General features: G+C 51.9%; 1 protein-coding gene across 1 annotated transcript in view; it reads right to left on the reverse strand.

Annotated features, from left to right (window-relative positions):
* Positions 1-1061: 1061 nt before the first annotated feature.
* LOC127919266 (BAH and coiled-coil domain-containing protein 1-like) overlaps positions 1062-2953 on the reverse strand; it is a 69735-nt gene continuing 67843 nt past the window's right edge. Inside the window, 3 exon segments of the mRNA XM_052502738.1 lie at positions 1062-2215; positions 2218-2478; positions 2663-2797. Coding sequence (XP_052358698.1) covers positions 1077-2215; positions 2218-2478; positions 2663-2797 — 1535 coding nt within the window. The 3' untranslated portion in view covers positions 1062-1076.

Below are 2953 nucleotides of genomic sequence, written 5' to 3' on the forward strand. Positions count from 1 at the left end.
GGTAAACTATGTAACTGTAAACTATGTGGCTGTAAACTATGTGGCTGTAAACTATTGGCTGTAAACTATGTGGCTGTAAACTATGTGCTGAGTGGGTTAGGGTCTCAGCTCTATTGTATGGAGAAATCTCCTTTAGGACTGTTAGTCACCCTCAGGTTGATTATTGTGAGAGGGTGGGTGAATAACCAGTATGGAGGCTTAAAGTCACCTTAAGTAGTTGGTATCATGTAACTGGTCAATAGGGTCTCATGCTCTGGAAAGGTCATGGGTCTCTGTGACTATGGAGGATTGTGAGAGGGTTAGGGTCTCATGTACCTATTGTATGGAGGATTGTGAGAGGGTTAGGGTCTCATGTACCTATTGTATGGAGGATTGTGAGAGGGTTAGGGTCTCATGTAACTATTGTATGGAGGAGGTTAGGGTCTCATGAGATGGGTTAGGGTCTCATGTAACTATTGTATGGAGGATTGTGAGAGGGTTAGGGTCTCATGTAACTATTGTATGGAGGATTGTGAGAGGGTTAGGGTCTCATGTAACTATTGTATGGAGGATTGTGAGAGGGTTAGGGTCTCATGTAACTATTGTATGGAGGATTGTGAGAGGGTTAGGGTCTCATGTAACTAAGATATGGAGGATTGTGAGAGGGTTAGGGTCTCATGTAACTATTGTATGGAGGATTGTGAGAGGGTTAGGGTCTCATGTAACTAAGATATGGAGGATTGTGAGAGTTAGGGTCTCATGTAACAAAGATATGGAGGATTGTGAGAGGGTTAGGGTCTCATGTAACTAAGATATGGAGGATTGTGAGAGTTAGGGTCTCATGTAACTATTGTATGGAGGATTGTGAGAGGGTTAGGGTCTCATGTAACTATTGTATGGAGGATTGTGAGAGTTAGGGTCTCATGTAACTATTGTATGGAGGATTGTGAGAGGGTTAGGGTCTCATGTAACTAAGATATGGAGGATTGTGAGAGGGTTAGGGTCTCATGTAACTAAGATATGGAGGATTGTGAGAGGTTTAGGGTCTCATGTAACTATTGTATGGAGGATTGTGAGAGGGTTAGGGTCACATTTATCTATTGTATGGAGGATTGTGAGAGGGTTAGGGTCACATTTATATATTGTATGGAGGATTGTGAGAGGGTTAGGGCAGGAATAGATTGGCATAAACTTAATGACCATAGAAAGATCAACCCGTGTCTCACCTGAGTGGGGTTCCCCGACCACCGCCACATCTGTCTTCCCGGTAGGAACGTGTTCATCTTGGGTCTTGGTCTTGCATCACCGGGGATAACCCTTTGCCTCTTCACCAGGTCTCTGGGGGGTTTGGAGGGGGACGAGCTGCTACACTCCTTCCTTTTGAGAAGCTTGTTGTTGGCACTGTGGTCGTTGGTGGCTCCTCCTGCCTTGGTGTTGGATACGGCCACAGCCTTGGCCACGAAGGACTGTTGGCCCTGGTGGGGTCCGGCTGCAGCCGGGGGCTCAGGGGACTGCAGCAGGCCATGGTGGGAGGACAGGCAGCTCTGTAGCAGCAGCGTGGAGCTCTCCTCATCCTCCGAGCTGTAGGACGAGTCGTTATCCGAGGAGCACAGGCTGGAACTGGACATGGAGCCTGAGCTGGACGAACTTGAGGAACCAGAGGAAGAGGATGAGACGGAGAGGCGCGAGAGAAAGCTTCCTGCCGTCCTCAGTCCTCCAGAGGCTGCTGTGGCCAGCGCAGCCCCCCTTCTCCTCCTCCTCTCCTCCTCTTCCTCCTCCTCTTCGTTGTCCAGGTCTGAGTAGGAGCTGTGGCAGTCCCGATGGCAGCTGAGACCAAGCTCGCCGACACCGTACTCCCCAATAGCCAGGGAGGGAGAAGCCTTCCTCTGTGGAGGAGGGGCACCCTTAAGGAGGAGCTCAGCCCTTGAGGCAGAAACTCCCTTCCTGTTGTCCTTGACCAGCAGGACTGGGTGGGAGTAGGCCTCAGGCCTGGGGAGGCCGCCCACGCCTTTGGCCCCGAACCCAGAGCCACCGCCCAGCAGCAGCAGGGCCTTGCTGTTCTTCGTCTTGGGTGAAGTCACCCCCTCGTGATCCAGTTTGACCAGGAACTCCTGACTGCTCTTCCTGCTGCTCCGCGGCACCTCGCCGGGCCTCCGTCTCTGGACATAGGGCCCGGTCCTGGAACCCAGGGACATGCCGGTGGGCTGGGTGCTACAGAAGGAGGAGTAGCCGTTGCGATGCTGCTGAAGGAGTCAACCTCGAAGGAGCTGCTGCTGAACAGGCCCTTGGTCGGTGTAGAGACAGGGGCCGGGGGCAGGGGGAACAGGTGTGCCTCCCTCGTCCCCCTCAGGCCCTTCCTGGGAGTCCCGTTGAGCTGGAACAGATTTTCACAGGCCCTCTTCCTGGGGACAGCCACAGCCGGCCAGCTGAGCAGAGGGGCTGCGTTCTTATTGGTGCTGTCTGACAGGTTCTTCTTCTTCCCTGAACCTTTGGGTCTCCCTGCAATTGAAACCAATTGAATGTCTGGTAAGTCACCAATCAGTACAGATACCTTTACAAGATCAAGAGGTTACAAGAAATGAATGACACACATCTGTTCTGCGTCCCATCAGGCTAAATATACTATCATTTGTTTTTCAAATCGAGTGGATATAAAGCACGTATGTAGATGATCTTGTCTGACCTGGTCGTCTCCTGGCAGGCTCTGTGCTGGCCTGTCTCTCCGAGACTCTCTCACTCAGGGGGGCTTTTTCCAGACTGAAGCTCCTCCGAGCCGCCCGGCCGCTAGACACCAGGTGGGCAGGGGACGACTCCGCACCTACAGAGGGACAGGAAGGGGAGGCGGGGGTTAATACATCTCTAACATACACCTGCATAATCACTGTCATAAGTAATAGGTATAAGTAAGTAGCCTTGCACAAGCCTTGGCTAGTGTGAGTCAGAATGGCTCATAGGAGCAGGAACCCATCTCCTG

Source organism: Oncorhynchus keta, unplaced genomic scaffold (assembly GCF_023373465.1).
Source record: "Oncorhynchus keta strain PuntledgeMale-10-30-2019 unplaced genomic scaffold, Oket_V2 Un_contig_16133_pilon_pilon, whole genome shotgun sequence".
Classification (NCBI taxonomy): domain Eukaryota; kingdom Metazoa; phylum Chordata; class Actinopteri; order Salmoniformes; family Salmonidae; genus Oncorhynchus; species Oncorhynchus keta.